This window comes from Nerophis ophidion, linkage group LG09 (genome assembly GCF_033978795.1).
Source record: "Nerophis ophidion isolate RoL-2023_Sa linkage group LG09, RoL_Noph_v1.0, whole genome shotgun sequence".
Taxonomy (NCBI): Eukaryota; Metazoa; Chordata; class Actinopteri; order Syngnathiformes; family Syngnathidae; genus Nerophis; species Nerophis ophidion.
The window spans coordinates 23,303,231-23,330,879 of NC_084619.1; the positions used below are offsets into that span (position 1 = coordinate 23,303,231).

General features: G+C 39.7%; 1 protein-coding gene across 2 annotated transcripts in view; it reads left to right on the forward strand.

The window, feature by feature from the left end:
* jag1b (jagged canonical Notch ligand 1b) overlaps positions 1-27,649 on the forward strand; it is a 77,127-nt gene that overhangs the window by 25,580 nt on the left and 23,898 nt on the right. Inside the window, exons 3-7 of one of the 2 annotated variants that reach the window (XM_061910580.1) lie at positions 19,131-19,182; positions 21,120-21,377; positions 22,893-22,953; positions 24,911-25,041; positions 25,108-25,227. In XM_061910580.1, coding sequence (XP_061766564.1) covers positions 19,131-19,182; positions 21,120-21,377; positions 22,893-22,953; positions 24,911-25,041; positions 25,108-25,227 — 622 coding nt within the window. The remainder of the gene's footprint in view (positions 1-19,130; positions 19,183-21,119; positions 21,378-22,892; positions 22,954-24,910; positions 25,042-25,107; positions 25,228-27,649) is intronic. The other variant, XM_061910581.1, reaches the window with a different exon arrangement.

Sequence of the window (27,649 nt, forward strand, 5' to 3'; positions counted from 1 at the left end):
TTAAACACAATTGTATACACGTACATATCAGTATGTGGAATTCAATTATGGAATGGATTGAGCAAGGAATTCAAACAAAGCACTAATATGATTCACTTTTAGAAACTTTTTGTTCTTCTTTGTTCTTTGTTATTTAGTACTTATTGACTTACTAAGACAAAATAATGACTTACTGTAAATAAGCGTTTGCAATAAGCATTTGAAAAAAAGAGTTAAAAGTGGGGCAACATGCTGACCTATGCTCAACTCATCATGCTTAACTTATTACAGCATTTGGGAAGCCTGTAGTTGATTTGTATTATGTAAATGTTATAATTTTATCTACATGTGATAGCAAGGACCCTGCCATTCAAAACTAGGCTGCTACATTACTAATAATTAATGTAACTATAGCTGAAAAAAATAGTACAGTAGCAATAGGAGAGATTATTCATCCCTGAACACCATGGAGTTCATGTAGGATTTATGATGCAGTTACATTATCATATCAACTATCACAGACAGAAACTCTTCATTTAACATAATGTAGTTTGCTGCTTTAACACAGAAAAAGGTAAAGTGAAAAAACTTACTTGTTAACTGTAGGTCAATAATGCTTGTCTTTCTCTCAGACAGACAAGGCTTTGCTGTCAGTAACACACACACACTTGTACGTACGCATGCACACACCGCAAAATGAGCTAACGTTACGCTAAAAGCCAATTAGCCTTCCCCTCAAGAACTGCGAGCGCTGCTTATTCTTCTAGAATGTCAACGGGCTCATAATGATGTTACTACTAGTTGACTAGGAGGTGTTTATTATAATTTGGGGAGAGTCAGCTGCATAATGCTCACCGGCTAAACACCTTTCTGCTAACAAACACCGTCTCTGCTCTCTGCCTGCCTCTGCCGTGAGCACTGACTACATGTGCTCTGAATACTCACTACTGATTGGCTGTTACTGATCTGAATACGCACTGCTGATTGGCTGTTAAATGCGCTCTGAATACGCACTGCTGATTGACTGTTATATGCGCACTGAATACGCACTGCTGATTGGCTGTTAGCGCTCTGCGGAAAACCCTGAATCATGATAGACATGTTGAACTGTTTAAAAATAAAAAAGGATTATCCATCCATCCATTTTCAATATTTATGTATTTAATATTTGTTAGTTTACTTATGGTTTATTTATTTAGTCACTGTTTTGTTCCAGAAAACAAATAAATAGAATAAAACAGCTATAATAGGAAAGACTTAAATGAGCTCTGCTTCTTCCTACGCTTTTTCAGGCATGCTGTAAGTAAAAAACTGGAAATATTTGATGCACTACACGGTAATTTTATTTTATGCATGTTCAAAAGAAACTGAAACTGAACTGAATATATATTAAGGGTTGCACAGTATACACCGTATAAATTAAATACATTAGATCTTTTAATGCCATCGACTTGGGCTGCATGATTAATCGACATCGAATCGACTTTGAGGTTTTATTTAGTGCGGTAAATAACTGCAAGGGGCTGAAGTTGTTTTTCTTTTTCTTCCGTACCAGCATTTGAGTGATAGACATGTTCGCCAATCGGAATTGTTGAGCCTTGCATTTGTTTGTCTCCCGCTTCAAACCAGAAGAAAGATGTCTTTCTTTGTGCGTTCTCAGCATCTGAGTGTTTTTATTTAACAGTGGAATTAACTGAACAGAAGGACCCCTTTTTTCAGTCATTCACAATCTTTGTTATGGCTAGAGAGGGACTAGAGAGTCGTCCCGCCACTGTAAAGTGCCACAAAGTAACACGAATTGGGAAGAAAAATATAAGATTACTAAGCTAAATGTCTCGTTGTGGGAATATTTCAACTTCAATTTGGATGGGCGATATGATGGACGTTAGCTGCAAGCTCGCAGCAAACGTCCCTCCACAATGGGAAGACATTTCTAAATCAGTCATCCTCACTTTCATGGTGGCAAATCTTACATTTTATCATTATCTCTGGAGGATGAGGATGGGCTCAACATGCTACATTACACATCATAGGAGGAGACAAGAAGCCAGGCTAACGCTAAAGCTAGAGTGTAACCGTTACGGTCCATACAAATATCGACAGTAACAAAACCATGAATAATAACACTATATAGTTATTACAGTAAATAGATCAATATTTTTTATCTCAAAATCGCTCCTCATTTTTTTTATTGTTTGCAAACTCTGGATATAATTCCCTGCACTCAAGAGGGATTTAAAAGCACAAACAAAAGGATATAAATTAGAGCCAATAGTTTTTGCCTAATTGTTTAGTTATTTTGCACTCTTGACTTTTACTTAATGTAATACAAGGAATTAAGAGGCTAATGTGAATATGTAACTGGTATTGTTGCACCACCACTCTGCGGTTTTGTCTGATTTTAATTATGATCAAAAATGTAATCATTCAACAATCTTGAAAATTTGAGTTGTCAGTGTCAGCATTGGTACAACCAATGCTGCCCCTGTAACTTAGTATTGTGATACCCAAATTTGTAATATTATATAAAACTAATAAAGTAGTCAAACAGAAAAACAAGTGCTTAGCATATTTTAACAGAAGAACAATGTTACAACAGAAAGTAACTGGATATTAACAGTAAATTAGCAAGTAGATGAATAGTTTTGAGAATGTAATACAACCGGAAATGGAGCAATATGTTACTGTATAGCAGCCTAATTGGGAGCCTTTGTAAAACGTTTTAAAGTAGTTTTACAAACCCCGTTTCCATATGAGTTGGGAAATTGTGTTAGATGTAAATATAAATGGAATACAATGATTTGCAAATCCTTTTCAACCCATATTTATTTGAATGCACTACAAAGACAAGGTATTTGATGTTCAAACTCATTAACTTTTTTTTTTTTTGCAAATAATAATTTACTTAGAATTTCATGGCTGCAACACGTGCCAAAGTAGTTGGGAAAGGGCATGTTCACCACTGTGTTACTTCATCTTTTCTTTACTCAATAAACGTTTGGGAACTGAGGAAACTAATTGTTGAAGCTTTGAAAGTGGAGTTATTTCCCATTCTTCATTTATGTAGAGCTTCAGTCGTTCAACAGTCCCAGGGTCTCCGTTGTCGTATTTTACGCTTCATAATGCGCCACACATTTTCGATGGGAGACAGGTCTGGCGAGCCAGGAAAGTACCCACACTCTTTTTTTACGAAGCCACGCTGTTGTAACACGTGCTGAATGTGGCTTGGAAATGTCTTGCTGAAATAAGCAAGGGCATCCATGAGAAAGACGGCTCTTAGATGGAAGCATATGTTGTTCCAAACCCTGTATGTACCTTTCAGCATTAATGGTGCCTTCACAGATGTTTAAGTTACCCATGCCTTGGGCACTAATGCACCCCCATACCATCACAGATGCTGGCTTTTGACCTTTGCGTCGATAACAGTCTGAATGGTTCGCTTCCCCTTTGGTCAGGATGACACGATGTCGAATATTTCCAAAAACAATTTGAAATGTGGATTTGTCAGACCACAAAACACTTTTCCACTTTGCATCAGTCCATCTTAGATGATCTCGGGCCCAGAGAAGCCGGCAGCGTTTCTGAATGTTGTTGATAAATGGATTTCGCTTTGCATAGTAGAGTTTTAACTTGCACTTAAAGATGTAGCGACAAACTGTATTTAGTGACAGTGGTTTTCTGAAGTGTTCCTGAGCCCATGTGGTGATATCCTTTTAGAGGTTGATGTCGGTTTTTGATACAGTGCCGTCTAAGGGATCGAAGGTCACGGTCATTCAATGTTGGTTTCCGGCCATGCCGCTTACGTGGAGTGATTTCTCTAGATTCTCTGAACCTTTTGATGATATTATGGACCGTAGATGTTGAAATCCCTAAATTTCTTGCAATTACACTTTGAGAAACATTGTTCTTAAACTGTTTGACTATTTGCTCACGCAGTAGTGGACAAAGGGGTGTACCCCGCCCCATCCTTTTTGGGAAGCTGTTTTTATACCCAATCATGGCACCCACCTATTCCAAATTTACCTGCATACCTGTGGGATGTTCCAAATAGGTGTTTGATGAGCATTCTTCAACTTTATCAGTATTTATTGCCACCTTTCCCAACTTCTTTGTCACGTGTTGCTGGCATTAAATTCTAAAGTTAGTGATTATTTGCAAAAAAAAAAAAAAGTTTTATTAGTTTGAACATCAAAAATGTTGTCTTTGTTGCATATTCAAATGAATATGGGTTGAAAATGATTTGCAAATCATTGTATTTCGTTTATATTTACATCTAACACAATTTCCCAACTCAAATGGAAACAGGGTTTGTACTATAACATTACATCGTTACAGCAGAGGCTGCAATGTATATTGCGGTGCAGATTTTAGACCATATCGCCCATCCTAATAATAGTTAGGGCTGCAGTCATCAATTTTGTTCGTCATTGTTGGCTAGAAAGGAACTCCAGAGGCTCTGACATAGGCCTCTGTACGCTGTGAGCATTTTAGGGGTCCAATGAGTCTGTCCCTCATCAGTGTGTCGGCAGGAAATCAATGATTTTAGGGATCGAGTAATATATCGGACAAAACACCTTTTTATATCCTTGCGATAACCTTATTTTTTTCTAATAAATGTACATCATCAACATTAAAATTGCATTTTTAACATGTCATTAATAAAGATTTTAAAATGTTTGCTGCCACACAGAGGACAGCACATATACCACCGCTCTCATGTGCACTCATTGGAGCAGCTGTGCAGAAAGTATATGAGCGTTTTCCAAGTTCCAGTAACTCCATTTGGTCAGGATTTCATTATTTGTATTAATTTATATTAATTACACTTATTGAATGGTTAATCAAAGTTTAATAATAGTTAATACTGTAAATTCCGGACAATAAGCCGCTACTTTTTTCCTAGGTTTTGAACGCTGTAAAACGGTGCGGCTAATTTATGGATTTTTCTTTGCTGACAGCCAACTCTAAAATAAATGTTTTATAAAAAAAATAGGCAAATACACTAAATACATGTGTTATTGTATGTGCTATGATGCCACCTCGTGGATGAGTTTGCTTACTGCAGGTGCTGCAATGGCTTCATTGCTCTTCTGTTTGGATTTTTTTTCAGGTAGAAGACCAAAGTACATTTGCCGTTTGGTCTTCTACCTGTCCATAGCGTTTTACATGGCATTAGCTACTATGCTAACACGTGTACGATTATTTTTGTCAGACTCTGTATTATTAACTTACAGAGGCATTCTTTTTGTATTATTTCAGTTTTGTTAATTGACCAAAACATCCCTGTGGACTTATTGAGTCTGTTTAGTTGATTGGAAAGCTAGCTTCCACAGCTAGTGTTTCCAGGTTGATGACTTCTGTTTTGTTTGATCAGCCGTTTTACTGCTGTGTTACAGTGACCGTTTAGGAAAAACTAAGGTATGTAAGTAAACATATAGAAAATGCTTCTGTGTAGGGCTGGGCGATATATTGATATATACGATATATCGATATATATGATATATCGCGGGTTTGTTTTTGTGCGATATAGAAAATGACTATATCGTAATATTCGAGTATACGTTCTCACATACGTGTCCGCCCTTGCAGAGCAGAGAGGTTTCATACTGGGCTACGTTAGCTGCTAACGTAGCCGTACGAGAGAAAGAAGGTGCGGATCTGGTAACAAATGAAGGGAGACTTAATTCCCATTAAAAACAGCAGGGTTTCCATCGTCTGGCGGTGGTTCGGCTTCAGGTGGGAATATGTCGAACAGACAACCGTATTTTGTCAAGCTTGGGGGGAAAAAGCGTTGCTATAAAAAGTAGCATTACTGCTAATATGTAGCATCATTTGAAAAGTCACTCGCTAGAGAATGAAGAGAAGTTCATAACCTTAGTAACATACCACATAGTGAAGGACAAATACTATTTGATTTCCTACTATGCAGCTCATTTTTATTTGACACTTAAAATGTCTCTGAGAATCTTGCACTTTATGTGTGGGAAATGACTTGAATGTTCGTGCCATTGCTTAATAAGTTTAATAAATACACTTTTGGTCAATTGACTTAGTTGTAATTTCCCTCTCTGCATGAAAGTTTAAAAGTAGCATATATGAATGCAGTATGAAGAAAAAGGTTTGAATGTAGACACATATAATCATCATACTGCAGTGATTATATGCATCAAGTGTTCATTCAAGGCCAAGGCAAAATATCTTAATATGTATCGTATATCGCGATATGGCCTAAATATTGCGATATTAAAAAAAAGGCAATATCGCCCAGCCCTATAAGTGATTTCACAACCACTTATAGTCTGGTGTTCTAATATAAGGAAAATATGTATTCCTCTAAAAATTAGTGGGTGCAGCTTATATCCCAGTTTGCTCTATAGTCTGGAAAATACGTTAGTTGATTATTCTATCTGAAAAACGAATTTGAACTTTTTTTTTTGTCTACTTGAAAAAATAGCTTCACTTGTATTATATAGTCATGTTTAGGAAGTCCAAATACAGGAAAAAGCCAAAAAGTAATTTATTTGTTGATAATTAAGACATCACTAAATTGGCCACAGATAATTTGAAGTAAGATCAATTCTATATAAAGGGGAATGCATTTTTACTTCTATGACAAGTGTTCGATCAGTGGTTCTCAAACTTTTATCACCAAGTACCACTTCAGAAAACACTTGTACCACCATAATGACCAACATTCAACTAAAGTAGCGTAGCAGGCCCAAGTGTTCATTTAAAACAAGGCAGATGTTTTGTCCAATAAGTACATTTAATATTTTCGGCCACTGTAACATTACACACAGTTTGAACAGAACAATGTTTGAATATAGGAGAATATAATGGTGTACCCCGCATATAGCCCGAATGCAGCTGAGATAAGCTCCAGCCACCCCCTGCCCCCCACATCCACCCTTCCCGCAAACCCGAAAGGGACAAGCTGTAGAAAATAGATGGATGGATAATCTGTACTTTAATCAAGTGATTATTTGGCGTACTACTATATGGCGCGCCGTGTACCACTAGTGGTGCACGTATAACAGTTTGAGACTTAGTGTTCGATTATGCTGGTGGGTCCGTAATGAAAACTGCTTTTTACTTCTGCCAGGATTTCACGTGTATTTTGGGGTTTGCCTGTTTACTAATTATTTAGTAATAAATATATACTGTATTTTTTGGATTATAGGGTGCATCGTTATAAGGCGCATTAAAGGGGTCAAATGATTTTTTTAAATATACATTTAAAACACTTGCTTGTCGTCTACATAACATGTAATGGTGGTTCTTTGGTCAAAATGTTGCGCAGATTGTTTTACAGACCATCTTACCAAAGATGTGCTAAAATATTTTGACAGATTTAATGTTCTATATTCGCAATGAAACATCAAAGTTTTTGACTTGCCTGCTAGCAACATCTTGATACCACACGGTTCTCCTATGTGCGACTGCCATTTACTGGTAATACTTATTACACCATGTGTCAAATAAAATTGACGAGGTCGGTAAGCACAACCAGAATTAATCCGTACAGTAGTTGCACAAGGCTATAAGGCGCACTGTCAGTTTTTGATACAATTAAAGGTTTTTGAGTGTGCCATATAGTCTGAAAATACGGTACATATATTTCTAGTGTGGATGACTAATAAAAGGGTTCACTCCATTTATTTCATTCTGCTATAGAACCAGCTGTGTACACCAATGCAAAGATTAAACTATTTTGCAGCATGTTTGGAAAAGACAGATACAAACAAACGTGCACAGATTTATCTATTTCATTTACACTTTGATTTGCTGGGGTTTGTTTGTATCTGTCGCTTCCAAACATGCTGCAAAAGAGTTTAATCTTTGCAAGCAACATAGCTCAAAAACTATTGGGTGGATATTGATTAAACTTCAAGGAAATATTTGAAATGGAGTAACGAAGACGTGATTACAGTGTAAAAGGGGATCCAGATCACCGCCTGCATTTAAGATTTTTTTCTATCGTTTTTTTACTCTACGGAAATGGGGCCTGCTGGAGGTCTGAGTGCTTTTGTAGTTAATATAGCTACCCGTTGCCATCATATCTAATCTGTTTGGCTGCACTCTTTGATGGATTCTAAAAAATGGTTTTGTTTCACATTTTCGCCACGGTGCAGCAATATGTGTCCAAGCCTTACATCATTTACGTGATTCCCAAGCATTTTTTTTGTGAGTTTCATTTGTCTCTATCTTTTGTGCATTGTTTAGGAAAAATGTATTTAAAGTTTAGAAAAGTGGTGGAGCGAAAGTGGTGTAAATTCATAGTGGCGTAGCTCCCACACCTCCATGTTCAGGCAAGTTTTAAGTCGTGCAAGAGATGGGTGTGTTGAAGATCGACCTTGAAAAGGAATTTGCCAAGAACACATTAAACGTTGCGCACCATGACAACAACCCACCTCAGTGGTGTATTTATCTTTTAGCCAAAGTGGGAAGTTTCTGTGTTAGGTGCAGGTCGGTATACCCTTAGGGGGAGGAATTGGGTTTGGCCATTGTTGTCCTTCAGTAACATGATGTTCCTTCAAAATCAGATCAAAAGATTTGTTTCAGAGCTCAGTTTGAGATCAACTGTAGAATATTAAAGAGTTTTCCTTTGCTTATTGTATCAGTCACAGTTACGTCAATTGCGATGTTGCAGTAGTGACCAATGGTAATATTTATGGGACGTGGAGGATCCTCATTTTGTGTGTGTCAATTTAATTTCTCTTTTTTGAAAAGGTCATATTCATATTGACACTGGCGCAAAATCAGACCGAGCTGCAAGTAGGACTTTTGTGCACAGTAAACACAGGCAGTGTAAAAATCATCACAATGAGAGGAAAGGCACATTTAAAGTCTCTGAATATAGCACAGCATGGCTAAAATTTACGGTCAAATATCCGGGAAAAAAACAAAATTGTGTGCAACTAAGTCAGTTGTGTGTTTTTTGTTGTTGTTGTTTTTTTACCAGGTTTTACCAGAAATTAGGTTTTACTTAGGTTCTGTAAATTTTTGGGAATAATTCACCTAGTTCAGTCGACTCAGAGAAATTGATTCACATCTCGTGATGTATTGTAACGCTATAAAAATTTCATATTATGGTGGCTGTAACTATAAACAGTATTAATGATAACCCTGGTAAAACTCTCGATGGTTACTATATACAATTTAAACTCGAATGATCGAAAAACCCAGGTTGATAACTGCACTTCGATAAACTCGCGAATTGACTGGTGCCAGCTCGCTTGCTTATAAATGCTGACATGAAAACAAGAGACTAACGTTTTCCCCATTAAGAAACAACATGCTACAATCTGAACTTGTATAAACACATTGCTATCCGAGCAACTAAGACATTCAATTGTGTACATTGAACCTACAAGCTATGTTCTCTTATTATCTTTGTGATCTTTCCTCAGAGGAATAGAGGCTGAGGTGGTTTACGGTGCGTTCAAAGACAGCTGAACAGAGTCGTACACAATACCCGGCAGAAATAATAAACAATAATAATTAGAGCTGTCAAAGTTAACGCAATAATAACGCGTTAACTATAAATTTCAATAATTGCACACATATTTTTTTATCGGGTAATTATTGCGAACACTTCCTCTTTGATACTCGGGCCGTGCCGTAGCGGGGGAAATTGGCTGCAGCTCACTTGCTACTGATGAGCCTCAAGTGAGCAAAAATGGACAAAAGAAGTCTACCTGATGGAAATACCAGGTATAAAGCCAAGGCAAGTTGTTCTCCCGACAAGAAAATACTATTTTTCACTTTGAGAAGAGTCACATCCCTGCAGCAAAGGCCTGCAGGTGGGTGCTTCACTTCCGTGTTCAGATCACGGATAAGGTGCAGTGATAACATAACATTTAGATTGTTATTGTGACTGCTTTACTAAGTTAAATTACATAAAAGCTCAAAAGAAATGAAGGCCGGTCGGCAGGCTGTCGAAAGGACACCTTTTAATTTTTTTTTATTGCCAACAGTCGATCCGACATTAAAACATGTCAGGACACTTTTTCTCTAAACAATCAGACTTTTTGGCTTCAAAATATAAGTGTTAAGCAGGGGCCGCTTCTCCCTAGAGAGACACCATCTGAACTAACACATTTTCTGGGGGAAACACTGGTTACGCTATACATCCGGTTTATCTAGATTTAGGGTTTCTCCTTAATGTACGGCTTCATATTAGCTGCCACACCTAACAACATAAAGTAATATAATGTATTGGAGTGTCCAGGAGAAAACTAACAATCTCTGACTTTGTTTTTAGCTTTCATTGCTAATTTCATAATAATGGGATCAATTCCAACAAGTATTTCCTCCGTGCACACACGTCTGCCTCCATGCTTTACTTCAAGACACAACGCTTGTTCATTCTGTGCTGACACGGTGTGTTCACAGACCATGGGAAAAATTACCGTCATAACACACTAACATACACATTAACACCAGCAGGTAGTTACAGTATGAATGGCTATATATAGTTTATTATTTGCGCCCTATAGACTAATGATGCACCGAAAATTTGGCGGAAATAATACTTACTTTGATCACCGGAACAGTGCTCCCCCAACCGATGTTGTGATGACGTAAGCTATATGCACATGGTTGTAGGTAGACTGTCCGCGCTGTGGACGTACTTTACTATATTTGACATGTACCTGCGGACAGCGATCTTCACACCTGACACTGGCGGCTTTTAATGAGAGAAAGGCTGGCTGGCTAAAATATTGTGTACATTCTTTTATAACATGTTCTGGTTGAGTCCTCAATTACAGAATGATTAGCAAGCTCAATATTACATTTGATTCATTAATAGAGGTTAAAATATTGTTATGCCGCAATATAAAGACCATTAAGTTGTACAAATTGTAATGTACAGAATATAAGAAGCATTTATTCAAGTATAAATATCACAGATTACAGCTGGGATAGCCCCTCTCCCCTAAAAATTATCTGTCTGTACACTTAATTATGATAATGATATTAATGATAACTATTAACAATGGGATTAATCGCGATTAAATGTTTAATTGTTTGACAGCCCTAATAATAATTTGTTTTTGTTACGCACTTTTCATTTCAATACATTTTAAAGTGCTACAGTACAAACTAATATTCAAAACAATGAACGCTAAGCCAATAAAACAGATACAATTCTAAGACTAAAACAGTATCAGCGAAGCATAATAAAAACAAAACATTCAAAATCATGGGTTTTCTTACAGTGTCCATTTTAGTTATTTGAAAAAATAAGAACAACAACCTTTTGACAGATTTCAGATAAGTACTTTTTTAGCACTTTCATTGATACGGTGACTGTGTAACTGTGATAATTTTGGTCACAATAACCATTATATGAAATGTTCATATCCTTCTACCCCTAGACACGGTTATTGTGGGCAAATATTCTCATGTTATCATTATCACAATGTTGTTGAATGTGCTTAAAAAGTACTAATACATTAAACAGTTTTTTTTTTTTTAGGACCGATGATATACTCGGCAGAAGAAGAATATGGCTCTTAAGACTTAACATGTTAACTCCTCATGTCATTACATGTTAGACTTAACATGTATTGACATGTTAAACATTCATGTCATTACATGTTAAGAATACTTAACATGTCTTTTTAAGATTCATAATATTGAGTGTTGATACAGTATATGTTCATGTTCTTCTGTTTTAATTTAAAAAGGTCTACCGCACCAGTTTGTGACGTCACACAGGTTCATTTACAAGGGTCTTCACAAATATTTTGTTCTAAGAGTGTGCAGCCTATAGATTCAGTGTTCACAATGTGTTTATGCAAGTTTAGATTGGGTACGACGTTTGAAATGGGGAAATACATTTTTTATTTTATTCATATTTAAGCAGCATTTAGGCTAGCTATTGATTGGAGTTTATTCGCGGTTTATCATTAATTAATACAGGTAATTGGTGCATCATTAATCACATCTTGAAGGGGAACTGCACTTTTTCTGGAATTTTGCCTTTCATTCACCATGTTTTTCCTTTGTTTTTTTTAATGCATTGTAAATATTAAATGAATGTGATCAAATGTCTGCTTTCATTGGAGCCTGTTGGAGTCACTCTATTCTGCCTATATAGCCCTTAAAAAAATCCAAGCACCTCCATGAAGGTTTTATTTGCATGATGTAAGTAAATATGTAATGTAGTAATGGGCACATTTATAATAACATTTAATATTTAAAAATGTTACACATTTTAAGCATTTGTTGAGCTTTAATATAAAAAATACACCACAATGTCCCACCATATCACTGATTTCTACTCGCTGCAAATTTCAAGAGAGCCAACAAATGTACAAACCCCGTTTCTATATGAGTTGGGAAATTGTGTTAGATGTAAATATAAACGGAATACAATGATTTGCTAATCATTTTCAACCCATATCCAGTTGAATATGCTACAAAGACAACATATTTGAAGTTAAAACTGATACATTCTTTTTTTTGTTGCAAATAATCATTAACTTTAGAATTTGATGCCAGCAACACTTGACAAAGAAGTTGGGAAAGGTGGCAATAAATACTGGAATGCTCATTAAACACTTATTTGGAACATCCCACAGGTGTGCAGGCTAATTGGGAACAGGTGGGTGCCATGATTGGGTATAAAAGCAGCTTCCGTGAAATGCTAAGTAATTCACAAACAAGGATGGGGCGAGGGTGACCAATTTGTAAGCAAAGGGCGAACAGTTTAGAACATTTGTCAATGAGCTATTGCGAAGAATTTATAGATATTACCATCAACGGTCCGTAAAATCATCAAAAGGTTCAGTGAATCTGGAGAAATCACTGCACGTAAGAGATGATATTACAGACCTTTTGAGCCCTCGGCGGTACTGCATCAAAAACCGACATCAGTGTGTAAAGGATATCACCACATGGGCTCAGGAACACTTCATAAAACCACTGTCAGTAACTACAGTTGGTCGCTACATCTGTAAGTGCAAGTTAAAACTCTAGTGTGCATAGCGAAAGCCATCTATCAACAACACCCAGGAACGCCGCCGGCTTCGCTGGGCCCGAACTCATCTAAGATGGACTGATACAAAGTGGTAAAGTGTTCTGTGGTCTGACGAGTCCACATTCCAAATTATATTTGGGAACTGTGGACGTGGTGTCCTCCGTAACAAAGAGGAGAATACCCATCCAGATTGTTATAGGCGCAAAGTTCAAAAGCCAGCATCTGTGATGGTATGGGGGTGTATTAGTGCCAAAGGCATGGGTAACTTACACATCTGTGAAGGCACCATAATGCTGAATGGTCCATACAGGTTTTGGAGCAACATATGTTGTCATCCAAGCAGCATTATCATGGACGCCCCTGCTTATTTCAGCAAAACAATGCCAAGCCACGTGTTACAACAGCGTGGCTTCATATTAAAAGAGTGTGGGTACTTTCCTGGCCCGTCTGCAGTCCAGACATGTCTCTAGTCGAAAATGCGTGGCACATTATGAAGCGTAAAATATGACAGCGGAGACCCCGGACTGTTGAACGACTAAAGCTCTGCATAAAACAAGAATGGGAAATAATTCCACTTTCAAAGCTTCAACAATTACTTTCATCAGTTCCCAAACGTTTATTGAGTGTTGTTAAAAGAAAATGTGATGTAACACAGTGGTGAACATGCCCTTTCCCAACTACTTTGGCACGTGTTGGAGCCATGAAATTCTAAGTTAATTATTATTTGCAGAAAAAAATTAAGTTTATGAGTTTGAACATCAAATATCTTGTCTTTGTAGTGCATTCAATTGAATATGGGTTGAAAAGGATTTGCAAATCATTGTATTCCGTTTATATATACATTTAACACAATTTCCCAACTCATATGGAAACGGAGTTTATAATAAATTATCACTTATATCACTTACTGTGCAATGTCTGCTGTCATTGGGATACTGACTGTTAAAATGTTGAAATATTCCTGTTTTAGATGACTCATAATCCTCGCAAAGAAAAAGGGGGTGGAACTAAACTTATTTTCGTGTCGTTCTCACCAATAACAATATCACTAATACTTTAATGTTCAAGTCACAAAATGTAAATGTTGTTAAAGTTGGTACTTTTTGGATGTTTTTTTATCGGGTTTATTTGAACAATTTCCCTTGTGGATCATTAAAGTTGGCTGGAATAGGTGGATAAAGAACCTCCAAATAACTCCGGTGTAAGCAGACTTTTATTTACGTTTATTTACGAGTTACAATGCATTAAAAAAAATACATCCGTCATATCTTTTATAATGGTTGTGAACAACAGGGCAGTATTTCAAAAAAGTGCAGTTCCCCTTTAGGGCAAATGTGCACTACTTGGCTGCAGCCAGCGGAGGCATTGTTGACACAGTCTGTCGAGTTTGTGGTTGAAAGAAGAACATGTCTGCTATGAGGAATCATGGTATAGACTCAGGCTTTCCCCTACATGTAATTGATTGAGGCTAAAATTAAATTAAGGATTTTATGTGAGAACAAATTCAAGTAGTATATTTAATGAATCATTTATAACAAATATTGGTACTAGTGTTTGAATGTTTTCTATTTGTGTTTGCCCTGCGATGAGGTGGTGATTTGTCCAGAGTGTACATCGCTTTCTGCCCGAATGCAACTGGGATAGGCTCCAGCACTCCTGCGACCTCAAAAGATATATATATTTCTATAACCAAAACCGCACTACTGAATCTGGATGTTGTGATGATAGATGGATGGATAGATAGATAGATAGATAGGTAGTACTTTATTGATTCCTTCAGGAAAATTAAAATTCCAGCAGCAGTGTACAGAGTTGAGATCAATTTAAAAAGTCAAAAGTAAATAATGGGGGTTTAAATGGAAACAAAATAGAAAAATATTACAATAAGAATAAAAATAAAAAGCAACAATGGGAATAAACATATATCAGTAAAATAAGAATATAACAAGAGAAACAAGGCAGTAGTGACCATGTTATTAAAAGTATTGCACTGTTATTGTTTTGCATCCCCCATCCTCCTAGTATTCCCTGCCCCTCTCCCCAGAGAGGAGTTGTACAATCTAATGAGATTGTACAACTTAGTCTTGCACTTGGGATGAAGCAGTCTAGCACTGAACAGACTCCTCTGGCTACTGATAACTGTATGTAGAGGGTGACTGGCATCATCCAGGATGCTCACTAGTTTGTCCACAGTCCTCTTCTCTGCCACCGTCACCAGTGAGTCCAGTTTCACTCCGATTGTAGAACCGGCCTCCCCGATCAGTTTCTCCAGGTGACGTAAGCAATAAGCATGGGATTGTCTGGAGGGCAGGCAGCCTTTCTGGTATGTGGACGTACTTTTTTTATATCCACGATACACAGCAATCTACACAATATGCAAAAATTAAGAGCATCGTGGTGGCTTTTAAGGAGAGAAAATGCAGTTTAAACAGTAGCGCCAAGCAAGTGTGACGTCAGGCTCACTGTTGGTTGCAGACATTTAGTGATAGAAGTAAAGAGTCTCTAAATATGAGCACAGTCTCGGATAACACCAGAAAAATGTACCAAGTTTTTTGCTAGTTATTTCTAATATTAAATAAAAGTCACTCAAAGGATTAGAGACATATCTAGAAACTTGAAATATTCTCAACAAAGTACATTCTACAATAAGCAACAATGGGAAAAATAGAGCAGAACAATATAAGAAATAAATCCGTCATCTTCTAATTATTTGGAGTCTGGTTGCTGGGGCAGCAGCCTAAGCTGAGAAGCCCAGACTTCCCTCTCCTCTGCTACAATGTCTACCTCTTCACGGTGGATCTCGAGGCGTTCCCAGACCAGCTGGGAAACATGGTCTCTCCACCGTGTCCTTGGTCTTCCCCAGGGTCTCCTACTAGTCGGACACACCCTAAACACCTCCCCAAGAAGGCGTTCGGGGGGCATTCTGACCAGATACCCGAACCACCCCATCTGGCTACTCTTGATGTGGAGGAGAGGTGGCTTCATTTTAAGCTCCTTAGTTTCTCACCTTATCTTTAAGGGAGATGCCCGCCACCCGACAGAGGAAACTCATTTCAGTGATCTTGTTCGCATCATTGCAGACCCCGCACCGATCCGCTTTTCTCTCTCATGATCCACTTTTCCCTTTTTATTTGTGAACCATAAGAAGAGACCTAATCCTGCAGCCACCAAACCGGATTCCCTCAATACCCTGACTATGCCTATCAATTCTGTCCATAAAGTTGTAAACAGAATTTGTTACAAAGGGCAGCCCTGGCGCAGTCTAACCGTCACTTGAAATGGGTCAGACTAACTGCCAGCAATGCGGACTAAGCGCTGAAATACATTTTTATACTAATTAACAACACAAATTTGTTTTTAAATGTATGTATAACATTGGTTAACCTTTTTAACAAAAATTCATCATCGTTATGCAAATTATGTCACATTGACCACACCCTGAGCCATGCCCCCACTGCTGCATTTATGTTAACAATCTGGGGGAAACCCTGAGACTTTTAGAATATGGCTTTATTATTGCACTCTGCACAACACTCACTACATTTCCATACATTAACTTAGTCTGATTTCTCAAATAGTATTTTTTTTGTGTTTTTTTTTTGTATTTTCACACATACGTTTAAAGTCCAAGTGTCCATGCACTCTCTTAAAGCGAATATTGTTTATACGTCATTGGCGTGCCGTACACTCGGGGTGCTTATTTCAATGCTTTTCCGGTTGACCTATGATGTCACACTAACCATTTCCGGATCCTTACAACTTGTTGTATGTGATATCCGCTGTAATATTGGCACATATTACAAATATTATGTCTCTATTGGCTGCTGACGTTAAATAGCAGACAGCATCAAAAGATGATCTTGGATTGCGTTACGAACATGACGTTACTACCAGGAATGTATCCGGGCAGATGCAGGTCCAAAGCAAAAGAAGACTGGCGGAAGAGATTTTTCAAAGGAATTTTCGGACTCAGAATCATGGAAACTAAACTTTTCAATGTCTCAAAGAGTTTCATCAAAAAGCTCTGTGAAGACCAGATGACGGTTACTGTTGTCCTGGACTCTCTAGGCAGTTGTGCGAAAAGTTTGGAGTGCACACAAGCAGCGTGAAGATGTTTGTGTGCGCTTTATTATTCACCTTTAATATACATACTTTATCTTTCATCTCATTTGTATTTTGTACAGGAGTCCAAATTAACCCTGCATATTACATTTCCTTGGCTACTTTCTTAAATAAATCTGTTTCTTTCTTTCTACCATCAATGCCCTTCCAAATGTTCCGGTTTTTCAATTTGTGAAGCAAATAATTTTCTCTTCATTACAGTTGTTGCTATGCTTTTATTGAATGGTATCTGCTTTGGGGTTATATCCCGCCTGTTGAGACTCTTGCATGCGCCATATGAAGGGTCCTCTCTGGCCGCACACACCCACTCAAGAGATTTGGTTTCCAATGGCATAATCCAGGTGTGTTAGTCAGACTTTTCAAAAATCGAACACAATCAGATTAAGGTGTTTCCATGGGTTCTAGTGGACTTATTTAGACCCAAAATATTTGAGAAATCGGAATAATTTAGTGCTTGGACACATACTGACTGATATGGAAACTGGAATTTCGAAATTGAGTCTCTGGAAAAACACACTTTAATTTTACCCCAAAACATATTTCCTACTGATGTTTTATCTAATTTATTATTGACTTAGAAGAAGGCAGGATGTCTCCCCTGATTTAAAAAAAGTTGTTGTAGTCCAACAGGCTGGAGTGTGTAATCGAGAACACATGAGGGGAACACCAAAGTAATAAAATTGTTAAATGTTGGAGTGGTGTTGTAGTGGACCCATGTTCCTATTAATGTAGCTGTGCGTTGGGCGGTGATATTTGCTGATTAGGTCCTGGATTTCCACCGTTGTGTGTGTGTTGCGCTTGCAGCCAAGTTGTGAGTCAGAGTCTACCATGCATGCTGATGATGAGTGCTGCGTTTCAAATAATAGGCGCTCTGATTGCAGGGAGACGCTGGCACATGATGAGACAAATGTCTGCTGGAGAGATGGAAAGTTTAATGGCTGACAAAACAGGGCACAGTTGAAAAATAGGTGCAGAGTTGTTACTCATTGCCACTCTCCCTCAGTTGAGAGCCATCAGGGGTTTTCCTCTGAGCAGGTGTGTTGGCCATGAGGTCATTTTAACTACGACGAGCGCCTCCAAGAAGAGTTGCTGGGGTGAAAGTGTGACAATTGAGCACGTGGATGTGTGACCACTGGAAGTGGATGGCATTTTGTCGTGTGCACTCGCAGGCATGTTGTCTGCTCCCTTGTGACTTGGGTGCAGGGCGGCATGAATGTGTAAGCTGATATTGGCGTGAGTGCTACTGACCCTGAATCAGTCATTGTGTGTTATGAGTGCAGACAACCATGCTAGAATGCAGCGTTCTCTCGGTTTCTCCTATCCTTTTCCCCCCAAACTTTTATAGTTCTTTATATTTTTATTATTTTGTCCTTCCTGTTAATTTGTGACGCTGAATTGTCAAGTGTGGATGGTTCACAGCCTTTGTAGTGTTGTTTTAAATGAGCATGAAATTGCAAATCTCTCTGACTGCAAAACTGATCTGCTTTCTCAGAACTTTGGAAGTAATCCGCTGACGTCTCTGGCCACATTTTGTAAACATGTGGAAAACTTTATTTGGGGGGGGGAAACAGTTTTCAAAAGCGAGCAAGGTTTTTGTGGCTGAGATGAAGACATATTTTTGGCGTGGCTGCCTACGTTATCCCTCTTTGTGTACTTTTTGTTTTATTATGACTTGTTGAAGTCATTACTCAGGAGTCAGTGCCGTGTCATCCGGCTAGGTCGCAGGGGTGGTGCTGTAGATGCTCCTCCTGCGGGGATTGTTTGCTCATCTTTCCTCCCATATCTCTAACCCCTTTTTAAAAAAAAAAAAAAAAGCTAGCTTATCCTTCCTTTAATCAGATCAACAAAACTGTTGTTGTCGGTTACCTTTTACAGAGTGTTTGTTTATTTGCGAGATGGATCTTCTATAAGATGCGATTAGGATGAGTTTCATGTGTGATCATTTGCTATTTCTAATAAACAAATCAAAGCTGCATTATAACAGGTACATACAGATGTTTTAAAATGTTTTAACAATCTATTTTTGTCATGTCTTCTTCAGAGATCCTACACTTTGATAGTGGAAGCTTTGGACTTCAACAATGAAACCAGCGGTGAGTGAAAGATATTGCACCCCATTTCCCTGCCCTCCCTTTCCTTCTTTGTCTGTCTTTCACAACAGCGTCTGCAAGGTCAGAAAAGGAAGTTCATTTTTCCTGAGCCCCCTATCTACTCTCTTTCCGCAAAGTCTCCTGGGCGAGTGCACGCCTTAAAAAAATAACTTGTAGTCAGGTGGCTGTAAGGAGGGGTAGGTAGCAGGAGACCAGGGAATGAGGGTTGAAGAGAAGGGGAGGCATGCGTGCGTGTGTGTAAAGTAAAAGGGGGGGGGGGGGGGGGGGGGGGCTCAGTAGGAAGTGTGCAGGCGGCGTCCATCACATGAAGTGAAAATGTTTTCATTCTGCCCCGATGAGTGATGGCAGGTGCTGCCCGCCAGGGTAGGGGTCATGCAGTCTCACTGTCACTGGGGCGTGAAGCGTTCCTGGCCCGCTCCCACAACCACTGTGCATGCACAAAAGTGGGGGCCGGTTTGTTGATCTATATTACCCGTGCCAAGGTAGGCCTCTAGTGCCATGATCTGATCTTACTATTCCTGATGGTTGGCAATGGCATGCTTGTTGACAGAAGCAGACTTTGAGGCTATACTTGTTTGTACATAGGGTCAACAAGGTTTCGTTCTTTTCTGCCATATTTGGCGCTTCATAGAGATCTATTAGGGCTCTGGTGTGAAGAGCCCCCTCGAACTTGCGCTCAATGTTGATGAAGCCCCCGTTATTTTCTTACATTGAGCCTCGAAAGTGTGTTTGTCTCATTTTGCTACTTCAAAAGAGCTTTAAATAGACGTCACTGAAGTATGTAGCTAATATCTTCTGAATGCAGTCATTTCTTTTGCTGGAGTGTGACTTCTCTAAAGTTTGTGTACTTTGCGCTCAGTCTCGAGCAAGGCAACACTTAGCAGGGATGTGCCACCCTCAACACTGCAGGTTGCTGCACACTAAAGAAGTGCCACATAGCTGAGACGCTAGATTTCAGGGCGCTGTGAAATATTACCGGTCCCTGTGATTCCAGTAACCACCTCTCTTTGCACCCCGCCCAAGCATGGTAAATAAATGACAGTGAGCCAAACTCTCCCCTCCTGTTCATTTGTATTGCATCATACTACACAGAGGAGCGACTAACCCTCCGGTCAGCACCCACCACTCGTGTGAGCACAGTAAATAACGGCCGAGACACATTTTTTCATTCTCCCCCAGGTGAAAGATTCACAAGAATTGCATGCGTGTGTGAGTCCTGTATGTGGTGTACAGTGTAGCCTCTGTGTATAGCGCTAGTTTAGTGTTTCAGATTCAGAAAACTTTATTTATCTGTGTGTGTGTTTGGAGCAAGGTCCAGTGGCCCAGGTTAGTCCTTGTCCTCTTGATAGAGCCGTGACCCTCTCCCCGTGTTTGAACAAAAAGTGTGCGTGTACGTGTGCGTGGTATCGGTGAAAGTGTTGTCAACAACATAGTCAGACATTCAAAAAAAGCTTAACTTGACACTGTATAAGAGCCGGGGTAAAAAATGCTGATGCACACTGGCCCCAGCACTGAAAGTGGCGTTTGTGTCTTCACACTATAATTTATGGCGACTGTGGTTCTGTCCTGGCCCAAGCAGACGCAAAGGGCAGCATCAAACTTCAAACCTGAGTTCTCGATAGTTGGTAAGGAAGAGTGTCAGGAGGAAAAGGCAGTTAAAACTGCTCATTAAAAGCTGCCTTCTCTTTTTCGCTTGCTTTTCCTCGCCAGTGCACATTTTTGCTTTGATTACATATAATCAGCTATCATGTGCGATTTGTGCTCAGGCCTTTCTTTTGGTTTGACATTGCATGATCATGTGTGCTTTAAAGGTGCATGGAGCATTCCAGCACACTGTCCCCTTCTCACTTACACTTTGGATCCTCGCAACAACAATCTTGCATCCAGTGCTTATGAGGTCATTTGTGTTCGTGTTCAAGGTGCAGACGGGAAGCTGATAGAGAAATCCTCACACTCAGGCATGATCAACCCAAGCCCGCGCTGGCAGAAGCTGACTCACAACGGCCCTGTGGCCCAGTTTGAGTACCAGATCCGGGTCAGCTGTGACGAGCACTACTATGGCTTTGGCTGCAACAAGTTCTGTCGGCCAAGGGATGAATTCTTTGGGCATTACACGTGTGACTACAATGGGAACAAGACCTGCCTAGAAGGCTGGTCTGGACCAGAATGCAACACAGGTGAGATGCCCTCAAATGACCGTTTTGACTATAAAATGTGTTGAAGCTTGAGAAGGTCTGAATTCTTCCTATGAAACTGCAGACTGCTGTATGTGATTAATGCTGATACATTGGTGCTTGGTCATTGCTGCTGAATGGATGATTTTGTGTATATGAATACTTCACCTTAGGGCTGGGCAATATACTGGTACGTTATATTTTTAGAAAGAGATATCCATTCAACACTATACGGGTATCCATTTGAGACTAAACCGCCATACTTGTATCTTTTTTGATGTGCCTTGGTTACGGTGTTCTGTCAAATTTAGCCTCTTCATCAAAAGAGCAATCAGTTGCGTAACTTGATAGTGGGGTCTATTGAATTACGCAGCTACGTAAAAAAATACAACTTTAAGTTTGGGAACGTCGATTTGGATGTTAAATAACGCTCCCACTGTAGCATTGCCAATATTACCTTCTTCAAATAGGTGGTTTTCACAAGGTCTAATTTGTCTGTCAGTTAGCAACATAAATACATTTCTTAACGGCGATTTGTGAACTTCCTCACGCCGTATTTTTCAACATCATTGTGTCCGTTAATATTCTGGGGGGGCCCGGCGGGCACCACTGCTGAAAAAGGGTCCACAGCGTAGGAAAGGTCTAGCGCGCGTCCGGAGTCTCTACCGCGTATTGCCGACACAACCCCCTACCACATTCGCCTTCGCGCATAGCCAACGCACCATAGCTCTGGTGGCTGCCGGCTCTTCTTTATTAACCAGAGGTAACACAAGCCGGTGGAAAGATTCAACAAAGCAGCTGTGAAATACGACAAACTGTCGCTGCTAACTGCTAAAGCTAACAAAAGCTATTCAGATGAAAGCATCACTGACGTCACACAGACATCGCCTTTTGAAAGCACACACACACTGCTCTAATACATTTTTTTCAACTGCACTAAAGTTAATGTTTAAGTACCAATGATTGTCACACACACACACACTAGGGTGGTAAAAAGTGTCCTCTGCATTTGACCCATTCCCTTGTTCACCCCCTGGTAGGTGAGGGTAGCAGTGAGCAGCAGCGGTGGCCGCTTCCAGGAATCATTTTTGGTGATTTTACCTACAGTGTAGTTATTTTTAATTAAGCATTAATTATTTTCCCTAGTAATTACATATCTTTTTTGGATAAATAACAAGTATTTATAAATATATACTTGTTTTTTTAAAGTATTTTTCAAAACACTGGTAGTTACAGTAATTTGATGTTTAGTTTAAGGTAAACACTTTTTCTTTAAAATACCGGTATATACCGTTCATCGCCACTATACCGTGATATCAGTTTTGGTCCATATTGCCCAGCCCTACGTCACCTTTTCAACTTATTATTTTCAGATGTCATCAGCATGACCAAATACACCACTTAGATGTGACATATGAATCCTCTCATAATAATAGTACTTAAGTGTATTTGTGCTGACAGTACTTCAGCATAAAAGTGTGTCTTAAGTTGATGCTTAAACAAAATGCTCTCATTTAGCGATATGCCGGCAAGGCTGCAGCAACGAACATGGATCCTGTCAGGAGCCAGGTGGATGCACGTAAGTGATCATATGTCTTTACATATTTGTTGTACACTGAAATGATCATATTTGTGACAAGAAAAGAACAAGCTATATCAGCCCCTTCATGTTTGTTTGATTAAACACAAACTCATACCACAAATACACGTGCCTCAGGTTGATTCACAACATTAGGTGCGCAACAAGATCCAATACAAGAGCTGTATAAAATTATGCGTTTGCAAAGATGGTGGCGTAAAGTGTGTTTATCATTGAGGTTTTTGTGGCCTGAAGGAAGCCGCAAAGCAACACACGCACAGGACTTTTGTCGCAGGTCTTTCTCAGTCTCTTTTAGGCTGATTAGTATGTGTAAGGGTGACCAAGTTTTTAGGGAATCAAGTGCCTTGGTAAGGGACACCTTGACAGCGCTAAAGAAGTGCTGTTCTCTTCATAATTTAGTTCCTTTTTTTACGAGTTTGCAATCAGTGGACTCAAGTCTAGATGTCAATGTGAGCGTCCTGCCTGAGGAAGAAGAGGGTCAACTGCTAAGAATCCAAGTTGGAAATGTTTTTCCTCTGAGACTGGCGCTATCGGTGAAATCATGTGCAACACATTCGGGGTGGGCCTTTGTAAAAAGTGTATTGTTTGTGTAGCTAATGGCTTCCTAATGCTGTTTAAGCACACAGCCAGAGGAAGAGCCAGGCACAGATGGGTATCGGTGCAGGAGCATTGTGTGCATCATCCTGGAGGAGGCCCTCCTGCTCCATCTCACTCCCCCCACCCACTAGTTGCTTTCTTACTTGTCTGCTTTGGCTCCAAATCAAGCACAGGGAGTAGAGGCTTGGTTCATTTTCTTCTACCCAAGCGTTGTTGTTTTTCCCCAAGCTTTTGAACTCATTGGGTTTCTTGTAAGTGCTTGTGTGGCCACTGGCAGAACAAGAGGTTGAAATGATATTGCTCCGCAGGTGTGGCCACGTTTGGGTCTGACTCGCTCGTTTTCCCATCACAGCATGCATCAACCCTGCCTTCAGGCGAGGGCAGCCTCTAACACTAATCACACGACGGGAATCTTGTGTAGTCAGTAAATGGGTTGGTGACAGTGTACCTGTAAACGTCTGGTTTGCAAAGCATTAACCGCACAGGTCGTTTAACGTTTGTGTTCCTATGTTGAGAAGTGTGCATCAGCAGTTCTTCACAGTGCATTCCCCAGTAATTTAGCTGTGTAATAATTAAATGATTTGGACGAGGGAATCCTGCGCCACTACTCATTGAGAGCAAATTAGCACACTTAGAAAGAACCTCTTTAATCACAGAGTAAGGTTATCTTAACCATAGGTTTATTTTTACAGTCCATGTCCATTTCTGGGAGCTAATCATCATACAGCTATCCCAGAAGGGGCCCTCTAAAAGTTTCCTGTCGCAGCAGCCCTGTCGCCACTTGGCCACATTTTTAAAGAGCGTACTTATCGGCCAGGTTTACTATAGAGCGCAGGAAGAAAAGGAGTGCTGCGTTATATGCGTGTAATTATGGACCTGAACTTGTCAGCGGTCAGTAAGAAGGAGAGCTCCCCTCCTTGGCCCGGAGGCACAAATCTAACTCCTGACTCATGGGAACCAGGACCATGAAGATGGATCAACGCTTCTCCCTGCTGCTGCTGCCAAGCCACAAGCACACTGTTAGTCAGGAGGGTGTCTTTGCCGATGCTAATGTTAGCCGTAGTAAAGGTCTTTTGAATGTGGAATTTAGAGTTTAGGCCCAAGCATTGTTGCAAGGCAAAGTTGTTGCGTAAACAGCATGCGATTTAAGCGGCCTTTTAAGATGCAGCAGTCAGGACAGGAATACTGCCTCTTTTGTTTACTTTGTTGTTAAATCAAAACTATGGAGCAACTTGAAATAAACTAAATATTTAAATGTTCTACTTTTAGATTTGGGTTACTGAATGTGTTTCATGTATCTGTGCTTATAGGAGGCTGATGGCATTGTGTGTTTTTCCAGGTGTTTGTATGGCTGGCAGGGCCAATACTGTGACAAGTGTATCCCCCACCCCGGCTGTGTACATGGCACCTGTGTGGAGCCCTGGCGGTGCCTGTGCGACACCAACTGGGGCGGCCATCTTTGCGACAAAGGTTAATATTTTTGACGAATGTCCTCCTTCAAAGACAAAACAAACCAAACGTTCCCTCCCATTCTAGATTTGAACTACTGTGGTACACACCAGCCATGCCTGAACGGAGGGACGTGCATCAACACCGGACCAGACAAGTACCAGTGTTCATGTGCTGAAGGCTACTCTGGAGCCAACTGTGAGAGAGGTCAGTGCCACAAGATTACTGCTGAGTGGGAGCCATAATGAGCAACAGTGCTCAGACGGTGGGAAAGTGTTGTATAACATCTAAACATTGTTTAGTGGCGGCATGTTACATTTGAAACAAAACATGAGATTGACCTGCACTATTGAATGACAGCCAATAGAAGAGATATTGAAAGAGTACGCATTATAAAGATAATAATGCTCCAATGGAATTGTTATTCCTGTGACATTGGTAGAAATGCAACAAGCTGTTCCTTTCATTATTAACGACAAGAGTAAAGCATATATGACATCAAGACAGTATGATTCAGTATGGTTTTGGAACACTGCCACTCCAATCACAACTACAAACATCATTAATGCCAGTGTTTCCCCCCGAAAATGTATTAGTTTAGGTCGTGTCTCTCCGGCGGACAGACCGGGGTAGGGCGTGGGTGAGTGTAAGGATCGGTGTAACTCGGCCTGTTGCCATCACGTCTCCACCTCGTCGCTGCCACCACAGCCTTGGGGGCAATAGACAACAGACTGCGGTGAAGTAGGACGGCTTTGTCGCATGAAGAAGCCTACAATTTTTGGTTGTGTTTTCTGCTCCATTTGCTGAATGGCGATATAGGATATATATTTATTTTTTCCGTAAAGTAAAAACAAAACAGTCGTAGTTACCTGAGATATCAAGTATGTCATTATTATGCCACATGCTGACATATGTTCAACTCATCATGCTTAATTTATTACAGCATTTGGGAAGCCTGTAGTTATTTTTTCTTCTGTAAATGTTATATTTTTATCAACATGTGATAGCAGGGACCCTGCCATTAAACTAGGCTGCTACATTACTAATGATTAATGTAACTATAGCTGAAAAAAATAGTACAGTAGCAATAGGAGAGACTATTCATCCCTGAACACCATGGAGTTCATGTAGGCTTCATGATTCAGTTATATTATTATATCAACTATCAGAGATGGCTTCAGAAAACTCTTCATTTAACATAGTGTTGTTTTTTGCTGCTTCAACATAGCTCAATCAACACAGAAAAAGGTAAAGTGAAATAACTTAGTTGTTAACTGTAGGTCAATAATGCTTGTCTTTCTCACAGACAGACAGGGCTTTGCTGTCCGTAACACACACACGCACTCACACAGACACCACAAACTGAGCTAACGTTACGCTAAAAGCTAATAAGGCTTTACCTCAAGGACTGAGAGCTAGTTGAGCTGCCGCCTATGTTTCTAGAACGTCAACGGGCTCTTAGTGACGTTACTAGTAGTTGACTGGGAGGTGTTTATTATAATTTGGGGAGAGTCCGTTGCCTTATGCTCTCCTACTAAATACCTATCTGCTCACTCCACCGTGTCTCCTCTCTGCCTGCCTCTGCCGTGAGCGCTCTGAATACGCACTGCTGATTGGATGTTACATGCATACGCACTGCTGATTGGTCTGCATGTAAACAATCAGATGGTTCTGTGAGTGGGACACTACTGGGTGCTGCAGAGACGTACTGAGAGAGGCAGAGGCAGAACTAATACAACTTGTTAAGATTTTAGTTTAGGCGGTGGCTCTTCGTTGTTAAGGCGGCTGCCTTAACAAAGCGCTGCGGGAAACCCTGTTAAAACTATAGAGGGAGCACATCAAACTGTCTGTATTTTAATCTGTGTTTTGCAATGGCTGTTATTAGATTGGGTAAGCGTACCAATTGACAAATATGTGTGTAAACATTTATGTATTTATTTATTTTACTTCACGTTGGCGCTTATGTGATTCTACTTCATCAGTGAATGCACTTTGCTTAGAACCCCTGGAAGAATATTGATGCCAGGACAAGACACAACTCCACTAAAAGTTTTAACTATGCTTAACACATTCATAAGTATGCTCATATTGGCAGAGCAATAACGTTGTGGTGTTGCTGCTGTTGACAGACATGTTTTGCTAAAAAAAAAAAGAAAATTAAAGCCAGGATGTTTTCATGTGACACTCAGTCGGGTGCAGACTTCTGCCAATTGATCAGCCTGATTGTACATGATTATAGTTGGCCTCCTCCATCCATATCAACATGCTGCATTATATAGTAACTTTAGTGCATGATTCACTGAGAAATTACTAAACAAATACTCTCTTTCAAAAGTAGTGGAAGCAACATTAGATACAGTATGTTCATCTTTTGGTAGTAGAAGAAGGCAACATAAGTATTAACTCCCCGGTGGAGGTAATAGGTAACTTTAAAGCTATTGCAGGTCAAAGGTTACCTTAGCTTTGCAATCAGGTAACTGCAGTAATCCACTCCAGCACAACATACAAGTGGACCCCCAAGTCAGCTTTGATAACCCCTGCCTTAAAGTCAGACAGTGGGGCGTAATGCTAATGCTCAGTTGCTGCAAACACTTACCATAGAGATGATGGTTGCTCATTAAATGTGCGC